Genomic DNA, 20,994 nt, shown 5'->3' with positions numbered 1-20,994 from the left:
CGTTTGGCTAAGAAGCTCACAACATTGCCATCCGGAAGTATAACAGACCAACACACAAAACTACGTAAACCTTGAACGTTTATAGTCTGGATAATACAGTTTAGTGAGAATTACTAATAAACGCGGATGGCAAAAAGCAATAACAAAGACCTGAGTGACGTCAACTTCATACCATCTATACATTACCAAGATTCTGTGCACTGCAGGGTGGATAAATATTTCATCAGAAACCATTTACTGTTTTATTCTGTCGCATCAGTGAATTGATTGTTTGGGATTTTGTATAGATTGTCTGCGCTTGGCTAAGAAGCTCACAACATTGCCATCCGGAAATATAACGAACCAACATACAAAACTATGCGTCGCGTTGATCGTTTATAGTCTGGTTAAATAAGTTTAATGAAAATTACTAATAAACGCGGATGGCAAAAAACAATAACAAAGACCCGAATGACGTCAACTTCGTTCTATTGAGAGTAGATCGTACCGATTTTCGTGCTGGGGTTGGCATCTCTGATAATCTCAAACGTACAAGACATAATTTTGTTTATTTTGGCCATTTGAAGAGTCAAGTAAAGAGCCCTTTCCAAGGACTCAACTATGCGCCGAGCGAGGCTCGAACCCAGGACTGCCGATCCGAAAGCGAGTGTCATACCGCAAGACCGCATAGCCGCACAAATAAGTTTTTTAAAAATTCTATTTATTTATCTGTATTCAAAAAGAAACAAACAAACAATTGGGCCCATGGAGCCGGCGTTTATCCCGGATTCTATAGCGTGAAACGGACAATAGCCTTTGGATAGGTTTCTAATCTATCGCAAAGTACTTTCCGCCAAATCTAGCAGACTCAGTTACCCATTCACTGCTGAGTGGACAGGGGGGAGGGTGGGGGAGGGGGGTGTCAGAAAAACAACTCCGACTGCACCCGGGTTCGATCTTGGTCCCTTTGCGTGTGCTCTACCAACTGAGCTATCGGGACCCCCATAGAGAAACTATCTGTGCCGTCGAATACTGACAACTCTATCCTAAGCTTATAATTTTGCCAAATCCGTTAATCAATTGAATAACGTGTCTGTTTATTAAATTCAATTTGTGGTGATGAATTCTCAGTTTCTTTCGGTGATGAGAAATTGAATTATGTGAAAAGAAAGAAACATGTCGCTGTTCAAGTATTTTGGTTGCTTGTTTTGTCTCTCTCTTATTTTTCTTCCTCTCTCTCTCTCTTTCTCTCTCTCTCTCTCTCTCTTTCTCTCTCTCTCTCTCTTTCTATATGTATCTCTCTCTTTCTATAGATAGTTCGAAGATGACGTCACTCAGGTCTTTGTTATTGTTTTTTTGCCATCCGCGTTTATGAGTAATGCTCACTGAACTGTATTAACCTGACTATAAACGTTCAAGGATACACACAGTTTTGTGTGTTGGTCCGTTTACTCCCGGATGGCAATGTTATGAGCTTCTTAGCCAAGCGCATACTATCTATATGTATCTCTCTCTCTCTTTCTATATGTATCTCTCTCTTTCTATATGTATCTCACTCTTTCTATATGTATCTCACTCTTTCTATATGTATCTCTCTATTTCTATATGTATCTCTCTATTTCTATATATGTATCTCTCTATTTCTATATGTATCTCTCTCACTCTTATTTTTCTTCCTCTCCTCTCTCTCTTTCTATATGTATCTTTCTCTCTCTCTTACTCTCTCTCTCTCTCTCTCTCTTTCTCTCTCTCTCTCTCTCTCTCTCTCTCTCTCTCTCTCTGTGGGCGCGTCTTTCCCTTGCTCTATTTCTCTTATCTTTCTATCTCCTGATTTCTCCCCCCCCCCCTCTCTCTCTCTCTCTCTCTCTCTCTCTTCCACCGCTCTATCTCTCTATCATTGTGTGTGTGTGTGTGTGTGTGTGTGTGTGTGTTTGTGTCCATCTCTCTCTATCTCCTTCATATTCATTCTCATTTCACCTTTAATTGCGTGGTAGTTGGTAGTCAAAGACCACCTAGCTCGGTCTGACAAAAAGACTTTTACGACAGACAACATTCTTAACCGTCCAAATGAGAACAAGCAATTGTTGCTTTTCTTTTAACACTACAGAGGCTGGTATAAACTCGGACTCCACGATACTTTTTGGCTCTGACTGAAAGTCAAGTTTTGAACAACTGGAGTGATTCCTGTTGACATCAGGCGTTTGTCTAGTGGATTATCTGAATTGCTACATAGGATGTGTCACAGTAAAGATTGTTCACAATTATCTTATTAAATTTTATTTTATTAAGAACTGAATTCATCTCACTCCAGTTATATTTCGGTAGGCTTAGATAAACTTTACCTTCTAATATTAGATCGTCTTTCCTTTTATAGCCTTCCCTCGAATTAATTTCTAATTAGTGAATACTTTTCGTTCTACATTCTGTCACGTAGCCACTTATTATAAAAGCTGATAGGTCTAACACTCTACACTCACTTTCTCTCCACAATCTATGCCGGACGGCCAGTCACTCTATTCCTATATATATACTGGAAGATTTTTATCTTTTGGGACTTTGTAGATATTATATCTACACCATTAAGACGCCGGAGCTTTTAACTTTGATTGTATAATCTTCAAGGATCAAACCCAAGCCCGCTGTACTACACTATAACCCCTTACCAATTGCCTGGAAGTGGAATTTTACGAGTCCAATCCTGTTATCAGAGGAATAGATCATCCAAGCCCATCAACTGCCTGGAAACGTAAACTTATGAACCTGATATATTATCATAAGTTACGTAAAGTATTCATATCTCTATTTGTAACTACCACGATCACTGTTTATCTCTTTTAATTAAATTTCATCATTATTTTATTTCATTGTAAACAAATCGTTAATTGTTTTTCATTTATAGTAACTAGTAAATTCTGGGGCCTCATTCTACATAGATCTTTATGCATAGTCGAGTAGCTCTTTACTCACTTGAGACCATGACATTTTGGAGGGGACACATATAAAGAATTGAATTTATTTAGTTACTTATATCTATTTCATCTAACTTTAAAGTTTAAATTGTAAAACTCTTAATTGCCCCACTTGATCATATTTTAATTGAACTCCCTATTTACAGGATTAATTTTTTTTTCTTTTTCATTTCTTCATTTAAATGGAATAGCAATTTATCCATTCATTCTTTCATTCAAATTGAATAGCATTTTATTGATTCATTCCTTCATTCATTTATTCATTTATAAATTATTCATTCATTCATTGTTCATTCATTTATTCATTCATTCATTCATTCATTCATCCATTCATTCGTTTATTCACTCATTTATCCAATCATTCATACATTTATTCCTCCCTTCATTCTTTCATTCATACATTATCCATTCATTCATTCATCTATTCACTCAGTTTTTCATTCATTCATTCATTCCTTGTCCACTTTGTTATTATATCACTCATTTCATTTTGTTGTTTGCCTCATTCATGAATTGTTTTCAATGTGTTTACATTCCATAACGATTCATTCACCTGTCATCCAATCACTCAGTGTTGTGAACACATTTTGTAACTATTGTAAATCTTACGATATTTTATTGTTTTGTATTTCAGACATCACTGTTAAACACTCTTCAATGCCTAATTACAATTGTTGAACAACCATTGAACAAGAGAGAGGTCCCAGCCACGAACTGAGTTGGTAAATATATCCTTCATTATTCTCTTTTACATGAGTTGGGCATCACATAGTAACTATAGACATCGTGATTTGTTTTGCATAGTGATTTGTTTTAAATGCATTTTTGGCATACTACTGTTACCGAAAACCACTTATATATTATGTTCTGAAAAGTGAGTCTTTAAAAACTAAATAATAATAAAAGGAGTCTACTAGCCGTCGTGTTATATTTAGTGATAGATAACTTGGGATTATTTTGGCATCCTATTATTGTTATCACACTCTAGTATATTAGCGTCATTGCGAATAATTGTACACAAACTAACGACGAGTCACACACATTGGTGATACATTTTTCGTAGTAACATAGTTTAGAGTACACGCGATTGACACATTGTTATTGACACAAGTCATAATAACTCCGCATTGTATTGACACATTGCTTTATAAGATATAACGATAAAAGGCATCAAATTCAACATACATAATAAGTTGAAATAAGAGAGAGAGATTTCTAAAAATAGAACAGTTCATTCCAGTAAGTGTAAATAAATAAAACAGTCAGTAACAGTATCCTGTCAATATAATATATATAAAACATCGTAACTAATTTATTACAACATGGAAGCATATAAAAGATACTTAAGTCTCGCAAAGGACTTAGAAATACCCCAGGAAAGAATATTTTCATGGTGCGAAGAGAAAGTAAAAGAAGAAAAAGAACATGAAGAAAGAATTCGTAGAGAAGAAAATGAAGAAAGAATTCGTAGAGAAGAAAATGAAGAAAGAATTCGTAGAGAAGAAAATGAAGAAAGAATTCGTAGAGAAGAAAATGAAGAAAGAATTCGTAGAGAAGAAAATGAAGAAAGAATTCGTAGAGAAGAAAAAGAACACGAAGAAAGAATACGTAGAGAAGAACGAGAAGAAAGAGTCCAAGAAAGGGAACTAAAAAGACAAATAGCATTAGCAGAAGAAGAAACCAAAAGGACCCAAATGATGCTGGAAATTGAAAAAACAAAAACCGGTCATGAAAAAAAACATAATAATAGTGATGAATTTTTCGTGAAACTTCCACGCATGCCAACATACGATGAACGATCAGACTGTTTAGAATCCTTCTTACACCGATTCGAAGTTCAGGCTAAAGGTTATCGTTGGCCAGAAAGCAAATGGGCCACAGCCTTGATTAACTGCTTATCTGGAGAACCGCTAAAAGTTTTCTATACCTTAACAACTGAAGATGCAGATGATTATGGTAAAATTAAAGACGCTCTACTAAAAAGATTTAGATTAACGGAAGATGGTTACCAGGAAAGGTTTCACACTGCAAAACCGGAAAGTGGAGAAGACTTTAATACATTCGTGAACCGAATTACTCAATTTCTAAATCGGTGGCTTGAGTTGGCAAACGTAAAACAAGACGACTTTGCAGGCCTTTACTATCTCACGCTGAAGAATCGAATCTATCAAGCTTGCAACCCAGATTTAGTCGCATTCTTTAAAGAGAGAAAGCCAGAAAACTTGGACAAATTAAAAATCTACGCAGAAAACTTTAACAGCGCACATCCATTGACACCCCTTAGCAGAACATTGAAGGAACCATACTACGCTGCCGCTGCTCAGAGTCCAGGTACACCTAAAGTTCAGTACTCAAATAGAACGAGCCGATCAATCACTCGGAACACGCAAGTGAAACAGGAGGATCATAGTAACAAACCATGGAACAAACAGTTCAATAGAGACCATAGCCGACCCTATCAAAACAAAACAAGAAATAGCACTGACAATAATACTGAGTATAAGAAAACCAACAAACCTATAATTAAATGTCAATATTGTGGAATGAAAGGCCACACAGCAGACAAATGTTACAAAATCGTGGGATATCCAAAAGAAACTGCAAATGCATCACTCCAAACAAGTGTAAACAATCAGACACGAGTAATGTCAGGAGAAAATATAAATGTGTATTGCGTGAAAGGTATGTCACTTTTAACACAAACTCACAAATCAGGATCGCTATTTTTTTGTGAAGGCAAAGCTAATGGAACTGATTGCAAAATATTGAGAGACACAGGATGCAGTACAGTAGGAATAAAAGCATCTTTGATCAATGACGAAGACAAAACTGGAAAAACGGTACAATGCATCACATTCAGTGGCACAGTCGAAACCTTTGAAACAGCTAATGTGTACATAGAAACCCCATACTATACAGGAATAGTGGAATGCTGTATACTTCCCAACCCCGTCGCTGATGTTATTGTTGGCAATATAAAAGGTCTTAAAGACAACCCAACAGATGTAAAAGAATGGTCATTAACCCAAGAAACAGCTTGTCTAGCAGAAACAAGAAAGATGACTAAGACAACAGAGAAGCCAATGACTATTTCTCTTGAACCACAACAATTTGACAGGAACACGTTCATTGAAGAACAGAAAAAGGACCCGACTTTAACTTCATATTTCAATATCGCAAACAAAGGGACGAAATCAAAAGTTGAATACATCATTGAAAAAGATATTCTGTTCAGGTTACATAGGAAAAGAAACAAAATAGCTAAACAACTGGTCACGCCGAGTATTTACAGAAACAAAATCCTTGGAATAGCGCACGATTCAATAACTTCTGGACATCTTGGGAGCTCTTCCACATTGAAGAGAATATCCGAGAATTTCACATGGCCTGGAATTACTAAAGACGTCCGAGAATATGTGAAATCTTGTGACACATGCCAAAGAAGAGTCGCAAAAGGCAGAATACCGAGATTGCCATTAGAGACAACCCCAGTTATTGAAAAAGTTTTTCAAAAAGTTGCAATTGACATTATAGGCCCTTTAACAAAATCAGATAGAAACCATACACACATACTAACACTAGTCGATTACGCAACCAGGTGGCCAGAAGCGATAGCATTGAAATCAACTACATCGGATCACATAGCTGAAGCATTGATGACAATTTTTACTAGAATAGGCATACCAAATGAGATACTGTCGGACAATGGACCCCAATTTACATCACATATGATGCATGAAACCATGAAACTCATGGGAATCCAACACTCATTCACAACTCCCTACCACCCCCAAGCAAATGGTCTTTGTGAAAGATTTAATGGCACTCTAAAGAATATGTTAAGAAAAGTGTCAGCAGAAAAACCAGATGATTGGGACAGATACTTACCAGCAATCCTATTTGCATATAGAGAAATACCCCAAGAATCTACAGGCTACTCCCCATTTGAGTTGATGTATGGACGATCACCTCGCGGCCCGATCAATATAGTAGCCGACATTTGTAAAGGGAATGAGGAGGACAATAACGAAATTATGTTTGCTTACGAATATGTAAGAAACCTGAAAGACAGAATAGAGGACACATGTAAGCTAGCACAGGAATCCGTCACTAAAAAAGCAGAGAAATACAAGGAATACTCTGATCGCAAAAGCAAGTCAAGAAAATTTGAGATTGGTGACAAAGTACTAATACTCTTACCCGATGACTCGAGTAAACTTTTAGCTACATGGAAAGGACCATTCAAAATAACAGCAGTAAAATCTAATGTTAATTACGAGATTAAAATTAACAACACAACAAAGACATTCCATGCAAATACGCTAAAAAAGTATTTTGATAGAGACACAGTGTCGCAACCTATGTTTACTAATATCGAAGCTTCAAATGCAGGATTGATCATACCGTTGGTCATGGGACACAGACACCCGAGACAGAAAAACAAACAAAAATCGCACAATTGCAACCACCTAAGACAAAAAAAGAAGTACGCAAAGTACTTGGGCTCCTAAATTTTTACTGGAAATACATTTACAACTTCGCGCACATCGCGACACCGCTAACAAATCTGACAAAGAATGGGTCACCGAACAAAATTGTTTGGACAGAAGCGTGTCAGAATAGCTTTAACCAATTAAAGGCATTACTCTGTTCAGAACCAATTCTTAAATTACCCGACATGTCAAAAGAATTTGTTGTAAGAACTGACGCGTCTGATAAGGGCATCGCAGGTGTACTATTACAGGAACATGAGGGAACTCTAATGCCTTGCTTATATGCAAGCAGAAAATTTATTGGACAGAGAATCACGATACTCTGTAATAGAGCGTGAAGGACTGGCCATCGTCTTTGCTTTAAAGACATTCAGCAGATATCTACTGCTAAAAGAGTTTGTGGTCGAAACGGACCATAAACCACTCACGTACATAAGAAATAACAAAATGAATAATAGTAGAGTACTAAGGTGGAGTCTATTTTTGCAAAATTACACTTTCAGTATCTCTCACATACCAGGTTGTGAAAATATTCACGCCGACCTACTTTCTCGATTAGTGTAATGACGTGAGAAGGGTATAACTTAACCTCCCATGCATACTGTTAGTTACCTCGCAAATTATGCCAAATCAGAACACACAAATTCGATAATTTTATTTGTAAACATGATGACCCAACTTAATGTAACATTGATTATTGTTTGCATATATATACCATACCCATTCATGATTTGGGAAATCTTCCCTTTATCTATCATTGTTATGAATTTTCACTCATTTATGATTAATAATTGAAATGTCAATATTCCATTTACATTTTCATTCATTTCATTCAGTAAATTACCTTCATATCATCGACTTAAATCATGCTTCATTGCCATCACTATTGTTTATCACAATGATTTGTAATCACATTGCCATCATGTTGTTCATCATAATGATTTGTAATCACAATCTTTCATTGTTATGTCACCCATTCATATACCTACGTTAATATAAACATTTCCATGTCTAGTTAATAAATAATTTAATTGTAGCACAAATCATAACAATGGATTAATGCTAGAGTATCATGATAGTAAATTTACTTCCGTTTGTAAAATCTATCTTTCCCATAATGGTTAAAGAGTATATTTTAAACGTGGGTGGGGGTGTCACAGTAAAGATTGTTCACAATTATCTTATTAAATTTTATTTATTAAGAACTGAATTCATCTCACTCCAGTTATATTTCGGTAGGCTTAGATAAACTTTACCTTCTAATATTAGATCGTCTTTCCTTTTATAGCCTTCCCTCGAATTAATTTCTAATTAGTGAATACTTTTCGTTCTACATTCTGTCACGTAGCCACTTATTATAAAAGCTGATAGGTCTAACACTCTACACTCACTTTCTCTCCACAATCTATGCCGGACGGCCAGTCACTCTATTCCTATATATATACTGGAAGATTTTTATCTTTTGGGACTTTGTAGATATTATATCTACACCATTAAGACGCCGGAGCTTTTAACTTTGATTGTATAATCTTCAAGGATCAAACCCAAGCCCGCTGTACTACACTATAACCCCTTACCAATTGCCTGGAAGTGGAATTTTACGAGTCCAATCCTGTTATCAGAGGAATAGATCATCCAAGCCCATCAACTGCCTGGAAACGTAAACTTATGAACCTGATATATTATCATAAGTTACGTAAAGTATTCATATCTCTATTTGTAACTACCACGATCACTGTTTATCTCTTTTAATTAAATTTCATCATTATTTTATTTCATTGTAAACAAATCGTTAATTGTTTTTCATTTATAGTAACTAGTAAATTCTGGGGCCTCATTCTACATAGATCTTTATGCATAGTCGAGTAGCTCTTTACTCACTTGAGACCATGACAGGATGCCTAGGCAACATCTAAGGATTGCGAGTGAGGGGGGTGGGGGGTGGGGTGGGGGGGGGGGTAATTACAAAAAAAAAAAAAAAAAAAAAGAAAAAAAAAAGAGTTTAACTGAAAATTGAATATTAAGCACCCTATCATAATACCGTTTTTAGTCGATGGGTCACAAATATTTTTATTTATTTGGACTTTTATAATTTGACTGATATAATCTAGTGAGAACTAATCACTCAAATTTGCATTTTAAAAAATAGCAAACAAATAGCCGAGTGACGTTAAATAGAAACAATGAATATATATGACGAATATATTCAGCCTGTTTGTTAATAGTTCTCACAAACGTAAATCAATCAGACTATACGCGTTTAAAGTTACACGTACTTTTCATACGTGACGGGCTGGTGTTATTGTAAGAGTTTAACTGAAAATGAAATGTTAAAGGGGGGGGGGGGGGGGTTGGCTATTGTATACTACAAAAATCAATATTCTATCTTTCTTGCTACATAAATGTAGTTGCTTGCTTAAATCTAATACTCTAAACCTTCAAAAAAAAAAAAATAAAAAAAAACTAATGTTTTTCCATCTGGTGGTGGCATGGTTAAAATGCTGACTCAGCGTTTTACACGTTACATTATTTTGAATTTTGAATTTTGGTAAACACCATCAGAAAAAGACAGTTAACATTTCTCGGACATATTTACAGAAAAAACGGTATTGAAAAGATTGTACTTACGGGTAAAGTTTCTGGGAAGAAAAGAAGAGGGAGACAGAGGATAGATTACATTGACAATCTGAACGGATGGATTGGTGGAGGAGGAACAGGAATCGAGCTATTGAGAAGATCTGAGGACAGATATGGTTGGAGGGACATGATCGCCGATGTCTGCAACAGGCCTGGCACTTGATGATGATTTTGAATAGATCTCAAAACATGTTCTAGTTTAAGACCTTATATTTGGCGTGATAACTCCTAAGGACATCCTCTAACACCCTACATAAGCTGATTTTGAGTTCCTTATTCAAACTTTTACATATTCAGCCTTAAAATGTCGCATTATTAAATTAGGCTATATCGAGGTCTCTGAATTTAGAGGATAATTACAGAAAAAAATGTCCTACCTCAAAAACTAAAACAGCTACTTTAAAAATCTCTTTGTAAGGTGATTGATTATCTATCAAACATTGTGGCAAAATTACAGCAAATTCTGGGAGTTACCTTTTGAGATCTACTAAAAATAGTGATAAAAGTTAGTCAAAAATGACATTTTGAGAAAAACACAAACATGCATTTTATTTTATTCATATCAGGATGGGTCATAAATATTCATATTTCTTTATTTCTTTATGACTCTATTCATTTAACATTATTACCGTATCGACTTTTCTTACTTAAGCACGAAACAAAATTTTAAACAAAATTCTCACGGTGTGTATTTTTCCTCTTCACAAAGATAACAGCTAATTGGGTTCAGAACATTGCGTTCCATTTGTTTTCAATTCAGTTTGACATGGATCTTAGGACAGCCTGCTGTTCCCTTACAAAACGTCTTTAACATTTTTTTTTACAATAAATCTTTCAATAGGGAATGAGATTAGCGGAAGAGTAGCGTCCCTTGATTGGACGTCACCTTACAGAGAGAACGTCAACATGGTTTTGTGCATGCGTCTCTCTCGTCCTCGCTTTCGGTGAAGTGTCTCATGCCGATTTCACCGGAGCGAGGACGAGAGACGCATGCGCAAAACCATGACGTTCTCTCTCCGCCGGTGACGTCCAATCAAGGGACGCTACTCTTCCGCTAATCTCATTCCCTATTGATTAAGACGTCTCTCAATCCCAAAACAAAAACAAAGCAAAACAAAACAAAAATATTTTAAATCTAATTTCTGGAACTAAGAAAAAAAAAAAAAAGGAAATTATTAAGTTTGAGATGTTGGGGGTGGGGTGGGGAGTAGGGTGCGGGTTGGAAAGTGGGGGGGGGGGGGGGGGGGGGGGGGTGAAATGTCGGGTTGAAGTTGAAAGTCATGAAGTTTTGGGTATAGAAATGATTGACAAGATGGAGGTCATGAAAAAACAACGTTCAGCATTTATATAGAAAAATATCCACGAAACGTGCTCAAAGCACTTTACAGGGAGTCCCTAGCCACAGCAACTGTTCGATATGTAGCAATTGCCTACATAATTAAAAGGGAATGTGACATACAAAATACAAAGGTTAAAGCTCATCTTTCAAAATCAACCGGCAAGCGCCATCTTTTCTTCTTCTTATTTTTTTTTTGGACGAATTAACCAAGGGACATAACTATGAATATGACAACAAAGGTAAAAAAAAAAAAAAAAAAAAAGAGAACGAAGTCTCTCTCTCTCTCTCTCTCTCTCTCTCTCTCTCTCTCTCTCTCTCTCTCTCTCTCTCTCTCTTTCTTCATGATTTTCTACAGCAACATTTAACATGCAAGACAAAAGATGACAATTTTTACGCGATATTACAATTTTTTTTTCGGACAGAGTAACGAACATGTACTCATTTTTACACCGGAGTATGGGAAGAGAAAGTGAGTAAACAGCCTTTTCCTAGGACTCAAATATACACCGCTCAGAGCGGGGCGCGAACCATGGACCTTTCCATCCGAAGGCGAGTGCCATACCATAAAACCACATAACAGTCACACAGTGGCGGTTCTAGCCTATTTACAGTGGTGGGGCAAAGATGATTCGGTCATAAATATATATATATATATATATATATATATATATATATATATATATATATATATATATATTATTTTTTATTTTATTTTATTTATTTATTTATTTTTTAATTAATTTTTTTTTAATTATTATTTTTTTTCACCTTTAAAAAATAATATTTCAACCACAAATAATCACATTCACATTGAAATGACAATACAAGTAGATTTTAATTATTCCAAACGTAATCAAAACTGAATCACGAAAGAGAATACCACTAAAAAATAAAGCGACGAGACATAATGCGACAACACCTTGACAATACAAGTCCATTTCGTTCACTCGAAAAAATTAAAGATTTGCTTTAATCCCTCAACGGCGAGATTAATATTTCTGTTACATTATTGGTTTTCAGTAGTATGTAGTAACCTTAAAGTTTTAATCGAGAAGCAACAACAGCGATATGACTCGAGTTTCATTCAGAGCTCAAATTGCATTTCACTGCTGTCTTGATGATTAGAGTGATTGTGCCGGTGGTGGTAGTGGTTGGAATAGTGGTAGCGGTGGTGGTGGTGGTGGAGGAGGATGTAATTATGGTAGTGGTTTTGGTGGTGCTGTTGGTTAGAATGATAGTTGTGGAGACGATGACGGAAATGTTATGATGATGTTGATATTGTTTTTATTGCTATTGTAGTACTTGTTGTTAATATTGTTGTTGTTGTTAATGATGAAGATGATGATGATGATGATGATGATGATGATGATGATGATGATAATGATGATTATGATGACAACGACGATGTCGTCGACAATGATGGTTACCATACGATATTACAAAGTTTATTCAATCTTAGGCTTTCGACAATAAATCATACAATTTGATGACCACATGAAAGTGGGAAAAAATGGTAAATGGAACCAAACAATAAACTGATACCATTAATAACCACACAAAAATACAACAATAGTAATACCACCAATACGTACAATAATAATAATAATAATAATAATAATAATAATATAATAATAATAATAATAATAATAATAATAATAATAATAATAATAATAATAATAATAATAATAATAATAATAACAATAATAATAATGATGATGATGATAATAATAATAATAATAATAATAATAATAATAATAATAATAACAATAATAATATTACCATCATCATTACTACCACCACCATCATTACTACTACCACCACCGCTACCACTATCACTACCACCATCACCATCATTATTACGTTTCCAATTATTTTTTCTCGTTTTTTAAAATTTGATATCTATCAAAACAGTCGAAATTCCGGTCATTTTTTAAAAGGGTAGTTAAAATATCTACGATTTTATTAGCCCTGAAAACTACGATTTTTATTTTCCTATTTCAAGTAGGCAGCTCTGCTATGACAAGTACTCGTATCAGTATCAGTTCCATAGTCAAAATAAGACAAACAAAAACAACGTTTATTTAATCTTAGGCTTTCGCCAATACTTCATACAATACAATTAAGACAAAATAATGTTACGAATTTCTCCTCATGCATTCGTTAGACTATAACAATAACGACCGTGTTATCTTTACTCCTTACCCAACCAACCCCGAGCTTCCCGCCTCTTCATCGCGAACTATCTTATGTATGTATTAGCTTCAGGACGGGCAAGTACGGAATCTGCCCACCCTTCCGTATTTCCTCTATAAGTCAGTTAGAATTCAACTCTCTCCTTTTCTCAGAAGAGTATTTCTCGTATACTAATTCAAATGTTGAGCAAACCAAAATGGTGGTTGTATTTTATATATTTATTTAGTCGTGACTTTTGAATAAAAGTGTTTTGTTTTATTATACGGAATACAATAGAAAATTACATTGTTTTGCAAAATTATTTTGTCTGGCAATAAAAATACAGGGGTAATTACTTTAAGAATTAAAAAAAAAAAAGAACTAACAAATTAATTTGTTAAAAAACAAAACAAAAAAAAAAAAAAAAAACAAAAAACAACAACAACAAAAAACAAATAAGAAAACAATTTAAATAAATGAGTTTTGAGAAGCACTAAAGAAAACGAGAAAAAAAAGAAAAGTTTAAATGGATAAACAAATATATAAAAACAACACAAATCAATACTAAATTGATGTAAAATTAGTAAATTAATAAATTTAATTCAATACTGGAACATTCCCAAAGTCATTACATCAATGGTACCAGCACAAGTAAGGCAATAAATAAGAAAAAGTTCGTTTGCCAAAATCTCTATTTAGTTTTCACTGGTTAATAAGGTGGGCTCATTTGAATTAGCCCGACCTAGTACTAGAGAGGCCAGACAGCAAAAATCGGAGTTAGTTCACCGTCAGGCGACGAGACGATGAGATGACGATGTGGGCGGAGTGGAGTGTTGGGGGGGGGGGGGGGGGGGGTGTGATAAAAAAAGAACAGGAGCGTATCCTGGTTTATGCATTAAGGGATGCATGGTGATTCGCAATCTATCAAAAATACACACAAATTGATTTCAGTACGAAGTATAAAGTTTAAGTAGTAACTTTTGAAATTATCTAATTTAAATTTGATTATTTCAGACCTGGTAATACAGCATATAACTTGAAAAAAACAGGCTGGTATTTGCCCACCCTGCCCATTATTACCAGCCGTCCCTGCAGTCACACTAATGAAGGACATCATTCCAAACAACCGAGAATCTAAAACAGACACCTTTCCATCCGAAGGCGAGTGCCATACCATAAGACCACATTATAGCCACACTTATGAAGGATTAATTAAAAAACAACCCAAATTCTAAAACAGACACCTTTCCACCCGAAGGCGATGCCATACCATAAGACCACATTATAGCCACACCAATGATAGACTTAATAGGATCCAATAGTCAGATGTCACGGCCGCCCAGCAACGAGCAGCCACATTCCAAACAACCCAAATTCTAAAACAGACACCTTTCCACCTTGCCATACCATAAGACCACAAAGCAGCCACACCAATGATAGACTTAATAGGATTCAATAGTCAGATGTCACGGCCGCCTAGCAACGAGCAGCTTGGTTCTAAACAAAAAAAAAAAAAAAAAAAAAAAAAAAAAAAAAAAAATAAATAAAAATCGGTACTTTTTATTCTTCATGATGGCAAGAAATGTTTCACATGTCATGTGATCAGAATGTATAAAAGTCAAAACATGATCCGATTTATAATGTTTTTCTCCTCTGGATACACTTTTATGTTCGTCGAAGAAGTATTTCATAAGGGCGTTCCGATAGTTTAGAACGAGTTACTAAGTTACTTACTATGCGTCATCACGACTGTTGAAGCCTATTCCAATCAACCCAAAATCTAAAACAGACCTGAAATTGTGAAGCATTGGATTCCATTTGTTTTCAATTCAGGCTGACATGGAACTTGGGATATTCGACTGTTTCCGGACAAAACAGATTTTTTACACGTTCGTCAGAAATATTGTACTTCATCTTAAATTGTGCGGTTACATGGTCTAGTGGTATGCATAGTTGAGTCCTTGGAAAAGGCTCTTTACTCACATTCTCTCACCGTGTAAACACTAAAAGTGATTTTATTCATCGTAATTTGTTGATAAAGCTTACAATTCAACACTTATCGTTTATTTTTTTCCTTCGAGCTTCAAGCAGCAACATTTTAATATGGACAAGGTGAAAACTAAGCGGCTGGAAATTGAGAATTGTAAAGCGTGGTATTCAAACATGAATATAACAGCTTCCCAAAAACAAACAAACAAAAAAAAAAAAAAAAAAAAAAAAAAGAACACAATATCAAACATGTAACATTTCGGGCTCAAAACCCTTCTTCAGCCATTTACAAACTACTTTTCTGCCGTCTCTCTGGATTTGAAGTGATGTACGAACGTTTTCATTCTTTCTATTTTTGGCTGAAGATGGGTTTTGAACCCGGAACATTCCGTGTTTGGTATTTCGATCTTTTTGTAGATTATTACAGAGCTGCCTATTTGAAACTTCAAAAACTCGTAGTTTCAAGGGGGAAAAAAAGAAGAAAAATTCAGTTTAAATAGCTTTAGAAATAAACAATTTGCTCTCAGCATGGTCCAAAATGTTTCAAAGTCCTTAATATGGGTTCTAAGGAGCTAAAGTTTCCTTTCAAACAAGATTTATTGAGTCAGAGAGACCTATGCAACTCTTTAGTTGGAGCCAAAAATGGGTATTTCTACGAATTTTTCGTAGTTCCAGGCAGGTCTGATTATTATGACCCCAATCTTTTCGAAAACCCTTGAAAACCTTGATTTCAGGCTGTTTGGCAGGTTAGGGGTTATGAAGTCTTAGGTTTAATTGAAAAAAAAACAGATTGGAGGCTATTTAAATCAACCAGTATTTTATGCATATCGTAAGATGTTTCTGCCCAAACTGTAAAGAGTTTTAAAAAGCGTTTTATGAGAGTATTTTCGTGTTGGGATTACCCGGGCTGTCAGTACTGTCTTGGTATTCATGTCGTCAGGTGCGAAAAGGCGTTAATGAGTGTTTAAGTGGCGCAGACTTTAGGAGACTCCACACCTGATTGCAATTTTCACTACCAAAAAAAAAAATTTAAAAAAAGAAAAAAAGAAAAAGGAAAATAAAAATAAAAACAAAATAAACAATAAAACTTAACAAAACCTAAAAATAAATAAAAACAAAACCAAACCAAATCGTAATAAAGCGAAACAAAAAAAAAAACCCCAACAAAAACAACAACCCCCCCCCCCCCCAGAAAAAAACCCCAACAACAACAAAAAACATAACAAAACAAAATAAAACTAAAAACAAACCAACTCACAAAAAACACACACTAAAAACAAAAACAAAACAAAATACAAAACGCAACAACAACAACAACAACAAAAAAATAATACAAAAACATCAAAAACAAAACAAAAAACAATTAAATCACGAAAAATATTTTTAAAAAAAGAATAATAAAACTAAAAAAATAATAAAAAGCGCAACATCCACGACTTGTTCTTCAAGCTCCGTACAGATGGTCTTTATTTTATAGGAAATGTGCTCGAGTCTCCATTATCGCATAGGATAAAATTTATTTTTTTTAAAATAAAAAATAAAATTCCCTTTATTTATCCCAAAGAGAAAATTTGTCTCTAGGGTCTGGAATAACCCAGGCGTCAGCCGCAGTGCAGCGCCGCAAATTGAGTTAGGGCGAGGTATCTTGCTCAAGGCCATACAGAGCACCGACGAGTGATCGAACTCGGTACCTTTCGCGTACGAATCAAAGACCGTGCCGAGGAGCCACGTTACCCCCCCCCCCCCCCCCGAATTAGGGTTAGGGTAGAGAAGTTGTGACGTCACACCCTTTACTCTTCTGGTTCCAAACTCATTGGAAGTGTGTAAGTAACCAGTTTTTCGAAGGACTATTAATGAATAGATTACGACATAATATGGAATCATAAGGCGGCATAACTATTTTTGTAGCAGGATGTTGGCAGATTCTTAGGATTACGGGACATTACAGAGCGTGGATGGGTGATCTTTATTGAAGACCAACATATAGATTGTATGCGCTTGGTTAAGAAGTTCACAACATTGCCATCCGGAAGTATAACTGGCCAACACACAAAACTGTGTGTAATCATGATCGTTTATAGTCTGGTTCATACAGTTTAGTGAGAATTACAATTAACCTGAATGGCAAAAAACAATAACAAAGACCTGAGTGACGTCAACTTCGAATTATCTATATTTAGACTAGGAAATAAGATGCGATCACTCTGAAACCAGGTTTACCTGAAGAAGGCCAAAGGCCGAAACGTCGTTTATAATATTTTCTATCTTTTATAAGTCTTTTTACTCCCTTTATTTTACTATACATTTTATTGACTCATTTAGCTATAAGGCACCTCTAGATATGGGCACAAAAATAAAACTACAAACAAAACCTGATTTTGTTTCAAGTGTCTTATTTTAGGGTTTTTTCTGGCTTTTTTCTTCAAACACTAAAAATGATAATAACAACAATCACAAAAACAACAACAACAACAACAATAGATACAACAACAGATACAACAGCGACAACAACAAGAATAAGAAGAACAACAACACAAATTGGTTGGGAAACTGAAGATTTATCAGGATAAAATATGCAGTATTTTATAGGTTAAAAAAGCTGAACTTTCTTTCCTTAAAAAACAACAACAAGAACAACAACAACAACAACAATAATAACAATAATAACAACAACAACAACAATAGATACAACAACAGATACAACAGCGACGACAACAAGAATAAGAAGAACAACAACACAAATTGGTTGGGAAACTGAAGATTTATCAGGATAAAATATGCAGTATTTTATAGGTTAAAAAAGCTGAACTTTCTTTCCTTAAAAAACAACAACAACAAGAACAACAACAACAACAACAAGAATAATAACAATAATAACAACAACAACAACAGCAATAACAACAACAAAAACAATAACAACAACAATAACAACAACAACAACAATAACAACACAAAGTGGTTGGAAAACTGAAGGTTTATTATGATATATTATGCAGTTTTTATAGATTAAATATTTAAAGTTGAACTTTCTTTCCTTACACAATCACAATGATAAAAGACAACTCTATTTCTTGGTTTATTCTATGCTGTATTCTCACAACATCTTTGTTGTTTCATTTTGACCGGAAAATGTTTATTTCAAATATCAATCAGCTTAAATGTTTGAAAAAAAAAAAGAGAGAAAAAAAAAAAAGAACACTTCTCCCCGACATAAACCCAGAAAATACTCTATTAACTGGCCACCCCCCCCCCCACCCTCCAAAAAAGAACCCAAACAAAATACAAAACCAAAAAAAGGCAACAAATCAAGACAACCCCCCCCCCAAAAAAAAAAAAAAAAAACCACAAGAAAATGAAAAAAAAACCAAAAAAACAAAACCCACCAACTAAATGAATACCAACAATCCCTCCCCCCCCCCAAAAAAAAAACAAACAAAAAAAACAAAACAAAACAAAACAAAACAAAAACAAACAACCCAATAAATAAAAGCAAAAAAACAAATAAAAAACAACAAAAAAAAAAACAAACAAAAAACAAAAACAAAAAAAAAAACAACAAAAAAACAAAACAAAACAAAACAACAAAAAAAGACCCAGCAAAACAAAATATCAAACCTGATATTTTTTCTCCACTTCTTTAAAGTGACAACAGTTAATCTAATTTTACTCGATCGATATTTGAAGCAAAATTCCTCTGACCAATTAAAAAAAAAAGTAGGTACCTAGTACTCTCTATAGACACAACGTTATGTGAATTCCAGACCTAAGAGATAACAGAGAACAGACTGAAATTTCATTCAGAACGCCGGTTGTCGTTGGTGTGTTTATTTCATTACCGAGATAGTTCGAGACACGGTCTAAATCCTATTCAAACTAATTATAATTGGTAGGTGTAGGTTATTAGTGGGTAGGTAGGTAACTGAGGGTAAGCCAGTTACCTTTAGGTGTAGAATGGTGTCGAAGGTACTGACGGCCTATGACGATGTTATGTGTACCAAGATGAAATTATGATAAATAGACGAATGAATAAATAGACGAATAAATAAATTAATTAGATACATAGATTAATAATAGTGATGTTTATAATATTGATAATGATAATGATGGTGGTGGTGATGATGATGATGATGATAATAATGATGGTGATGATAATAATAATGATAATAATAATCATAATCATGATAATAATATAATGAAATAATAATAATAATAATAATAATAATAATAATAATAATAATAATAATAATAATAATAATAATAATAATAATAATAATGATAATAATAATAATAATAATAATAATAATAATAATAATAATAATAAATAATAATAATAATAATAATAATAATAATAATAATAATAATAATAACTTTTCTATCTATCTATCTATCTTCCATTCCCATGTGCGATTTTAATCTCCTTCCCACTCTATACTCCATGCTGTGAGTTGCAGACACATGAAATGCTCGCGTGTTTAAACACCTGTAGAAACCAAACAGCTTGGTTAATTATAGAAAGTTTGGAAATCTTATGGTTCTTTATTGATGGAAAAAATTCGAGGAGAAATTGGAAAATAAACAATCGTTACCTCCCCTCTCCCCCCCCCCCCCCCCCCCCCCCTTTCTCAATTTTGTCCCACGAGGAGCTAGCATTCAAATTTTTATGACTATTTTTTTTCCTAAAAAATTGCATGTTAGTTTCTCATATTTCATGGGATCCAAATAGCTCAGTTGGTAGAGCACTCGATCTATCTCTGGTGAAGTCGAAATTTGTTTTGTGTTTTTCTGACTCCCCTGTCCACACAGCATTGATTAGGTAATTTGATTTGTTAGATCTGTCGGAAAGTACTTTGCGATAGACTAATGTCCTATTCAAAGGGTAGCAAACAATTGATGTTGTCCGTTTCACGCTATCAAAACCGGGATAAACACCGGGTCCATGGGCTCTGAAGACTACTTTTCATTCTAGTTTTTATTGAAGTTTCCAAAGGTAGTCGAGTCGAGTCGTCGCCAAATGTTTTGTGAGAGGCTTGAAATCTGTCTTGTTTTAGCTGATTTGACCTTTGACTTTAAACGTCAGGTCTAGAATGTGTTACTCTTCTCCGTATGTGTGTGTGTGTGTGTGTGTGTGTGTGTGTGTTCATGCATGTGTGTATGGGTGCTCGAATGTATAGATAAAACGAAGTTGACGTCTCTCAGGTCTTTGTTATTGTTTTTTTGACATCCATTCTTATGAGTGATTCTCACTAGTGACCAGACATTAGATAGTATGCGCTTGGCTAAGGAGCTCACAACATTGCCATCCGGAAGTATAACAGACCAACGCACAAAACTTTGTTTTACCATGATCTTTTTTAGTCAGGTTAATACAGTTTAGTGAGAATTACTCATAAACGCGGATGGCAAAAACAATAACAAA

At 34.7% G+C, this 20,994-nt stretch overlaps 1 protein-coding gene across 2 annotated transcripts in view; it reads left to right on the top strand.

The window, feature by feature from the left end:
* Positions 1-20,994, top strand: part of LOC144957827 (uncharacterized) — a 92,662-nt gene that overhangs the window by 63,836 nt on the left and 7,832 nt on the right. The window contains exon 2 of one of the 2 annotated variants that reach the window (XR_013642223.1): positions 3,583-3,670. Coding sequence is in view for 1 of the 2 variants with exons in the window: in XM_078889285.1 (XP_078745411.1) it covers positions 4,271-7,459 (3,189 nt within the window). In the remaining variant the exon portion in view is untranslated. Of the gene's footprint in view, positions 1-3,582; positions 7,697-20,994 lie in introns of those variants that run through there. The other variant, XM_078889285.1, reaches the window with a different exon arrangement.

Source organism: Berghia stephanieae, chromosome 12, assembly GCF_034508935.2.
Source record: "Berghia stephanieae isolate SIO BIC M18660-M18661 chromosome 12, UCSD_Bste_1.3, whole genome shotgun sequence".
NCBI lineage: Eukaryota > Metazoa > Mollusca > Gastropoda > Nudibranchia > Aeolidiidae > Berghia > Berghia stephanieae.
This window is presented reverse-complemented; position numbering and strand designations above follow the sequence as displayed.